Source organism: Sphaeroforma arctica (genome assembly GCF_001186125.1).
Source record: "Sphaeroforma arctica JP610 unplaced genomic scaffold supercont1.4049, whole genome shotgun sequence".
NCBI classification, from domain to species: domain Eukaryota; class Ichthyosporea; order Ichthyophonida; genus Sphaeroforma; species Sphaeroforma arctica.
Genome location: NW_014036509.1, coordinates 1 through 2,782, shown reverse-complemented (window position 1 = coordinate 2,782; position 2,782 = coordinate 1). Strand labels below are relative to the sequence as shown.

Here is a 2,782-nt window from a genome sequence, read left to right as displayed (position 1 = left end):
TAAATAGTTGTGTGTACGTATGCACCTTCTTATGCCATACTTTTATCTGTTGTACGTCATGGAATATTGCTGGACATGAAAATTATTAACTGTCCGTGCGATGATAGTTATGGTGCCTTTTTGAGTTACTCTTCCTTCATTCCTATTCAATTGTGACTTTATGTCGCACTGTTAGTCTGCGTTAGATACGCATGCACGGCTTTGCTTCCTGCAATATACTAACGAGATGCGGTAGAATACACTTATAGTTTCCGTTTTATGTATAGTGAATGTGCTATAAGCGTTGCGTTGATCATAAGTTTACCGCGCCTTGAACTGATAGTTGAGACGAGATATCTAATGGTAGAAATACACTGGTGATACTATATGCTTCCTTATATATTTGTACGTTATATTTGATGAGTTAGATTGATTGTCTAAACTCATGCCGTGACATGTTACATATTTACAGCGAAGCAACCAGCGCGGAACAATCAATATGGGAGATAACAGTGCTGCAGATGCCGTTATCACACGCGCCGAGGAAAGGAAGCTTAAAGCAGTGAACGATCAGGTCCACAATAGATATGTGAAGATTCTCCGTAAAGAAGTAACCGAATGTTACCGAGTAAGTGAAATTCAGTTCAGCGTGTTGGAATTTGCACGCATCGTATGTCGACCATGTTCCATGCATGTTACGCAAAAGTGGGAAAGCGAATTTAATGCAGATTGCTTGCTTACAAATAGTTGATTCCATAGTAAGCTATATATCACCTTTAAGACCTAGTTTGTTTCACAACTGTTTTTGATCATTATCATTGTTACAAACAGGTTTTCTGTCATCTCTGGTATATGCCAATAGAGGACGTATATTTGAAAATTACACTTACACCCAGCAGCATCTAAACGCAAACTATTTTAGATCCGGCTTTTTTGTTCTTGAGGGCGTCTCGCTTGTGGAAATATGGCCATGTAGAAAATATGTACAACACTAGTACCCGATTCCTGCATATCTCTACATTTAGTCCTCATTATTTTCCATCTAATATATATACAGCGTGAGGGTGTAAATCACGAGGAGAAGTGTAAGGACCTCGTGGAGGCCTATTGGCAAGCATACAAAGGCAGACAACCGAAAGGGCCTCCCGAGGACAAGTGAGCGCATATCGCCGTTCTCGTCACGCATAGCTGTGCTCGCCCTGGCGGGTATCAGGATTTAAAATTAAAATGGTGATGCAACCTCGAGCATTAACATTAATTCACGTGTGTGAAGTTGCAGCATGCTCGTCTTGAGAGGGGTTTTTTTTGCGCATATGTGCAGACTGTTCTAGTGGACAGCTCTTCTGGCAGCGAGCACTAGATCTTATTCATTTGTGTTGTGTGGTATAGAATATTTATACCTCTGCATGTACAGGTGAAATGAAGCGCTTCGTTTGCGCCTTTTTGCAGACTGTTCTAGTAGACGGCTCCTCTGGCAGCGAGCACTAGACCTTCCTCATTTGTGTTGTGTGGTATAGAATATTTATGCTTCCGCATATGCAGGTGAAATGATGTCGACAAGCTGTGGAAGAGCATTGTGTTAAATAATTGCTGAACTTAGCTTGCTCTGTGATATATTCTTACGTAAAATGCTTAATCCAAAACAACCCGTAAAAAAAGATGAACACTGCACAGTTAGATACTGTTTGTAGGGTTAATTCGATTTGCAATTTATTATTGAAGGCATCACGTTACTGCCCTCACCTCGAAGTCTGAGAAGTACACAGAGTGGTCTTCCGTGTATCCTGTGTTTTTACGATACAATCCCCATTTTGGCCTCACGAAATCATAGACACCCTGTAGTTGATTATCAGGTTGGCAATTGCGACAATCAATGCGAGCTAATAGTGTTACAAAACTGTGATTTTACGACAAACTGTCGTGAAAAAAGTGCGAGAAACAATTCCCTCTTAATCTGCGGACATGCTGATCGAAACTACAAAGTTAATAGTAGCGATAGATAGGGTTATTATCAGCATTGCGATTTCACCACGTGTGTCCACAACATATTCTCGGCTGACGATACAGTGAATAAATGAGGGGATTACATGCATATGGAACGTACACTTTCATATACATATGTATTGCCCAATACTCACCGATTGGTTCCAAGTAGTGATGTTGACGAATTCGTGCCTGCACAAAACGGAATCCTGCAAATCACGTATCTCGACGTCAATCTTTCCCTCCGTATCATGGTAGTATACGGTCACCGAAATGTGTCTCCATTTATCCCACATATCTTCCAGCTTCCATAAATCCACATCTCTGAACAATTTCCTGTTTGATTCCAGCCGGAAAGTGCTCTTCCTTATTCCGAATGTCATAAGGGGCCCTCCATCCACCCCCTCTCCCACGGCTGTAGTCCAGAATTCAAGTGTCTCCCATTAAAACACATCTCAGTCGACAAAGGAATGTTCGGAATGGTTGGCCTTTGCGGGCATGTGGGAGCGCGTGCATGTAGCACGAGGTGCTAGAAAAAGTATACCTTTGATCTGGAAACAGTGGTAGAAACTATCACTTCCTCTCACACCCGCGCCTATTTTGAACCACCACGAGTATCTGACAGTGTCACAGAATGTTGCCTTGAGGGGACCCTTTTCAGATCCTTTGTATCCTTTGATCTCTGTTCTCTGCCTCTCGCACGTCCCGATTTTGTTCCCGTCCCTGTACGAAGCGTCAAAAAGCTGTGTGAATTATAATCTTTGTACTTCAAAAAGTACTGAACATGCGGTTCCATCTTGATAATAGAAACGCACATATG

At 41.9% G+C, this 2,782-nt stretch overlaps 2 protein-coding genes across 2 annotated transcripts; one reads left to right on the top strand and one right to left on the bottom strand.

The window, feature by feature from the left end:
* Nucleotides 1-449: 449 nt before the first annotated feature.
* On the top strand, nucleotides 450-1,226 carry SARC_14028 (hypothetical protein). Its single transcript, XM_014291843.1, has 2 exons — nucleotides 450-607; nucleotides 1,037-1,226. The coding sequence occupies exons 1-2, from the start codon at nucleotides 479-481 to the stop codon at nucleotides 1,136-1,138; spliced, it is 231 nt and encodes a 76-aa protein (XP_014147318.1). The 5' UTR covers nucleotides 450-478; the 3' UTR covers nucleotides 1,139-1,226.
* Nucleotides 1,227-1,684: 458 nt separating this feature from the next.
* SARC_14027 (hypothetical protein) lies at nucleotides 1,685-2,454 on the bottom strand. Its single transcript, XM_014291842.1, has 2 exons — nucleotides 2,118-2,454; nucleotides 1,685-1,815 (listed from the first exon to the last, which is right to left on the bottom strand). Exons 1-2 carry the CDS (start codon nucleotides 2,343-2,345, stop codon nucleotides 1,705-1,707), a joined length of 339 nt encoding a protein of 112 aa, XP_014147317.1. The 5' UTR covers nucleotides 2,346-2,454; the 3' UTR covers nucleotides 1,685-1,704.
* Nucleotides 2,455-2,782: the final 328 nt, after the last annotated feature.

Coding starts and splice junctions, on each gene's coding strand:
- SARC_14028 (XM_014291843.1), top strand. CDS start 479: ATGGGAGATAACAGTGCTGCAGATGCCGTTATCACACGCGCCGAGGAA. Junction 608..1,036: donor AAGTAACCGAATGTTACCGA/GTAAGTGAAATT, acceptor ATATATATACAG/CGTGAGGGTGTAAATCACGA.
- SARC_14027 (XM_014291842.1), bottom strand. CDS start 2,345: ATGACATTCGGAATAAGGAAGAGCACTTTCCGGCTGGAATCAAACAGG. Junction 1,816..2,117: donor TCACTACTTGGAACCAATCG/GTGAGTATTGGG, acceptor AATCAACTACAG/GGTGTCTATGATTTCGTGAG.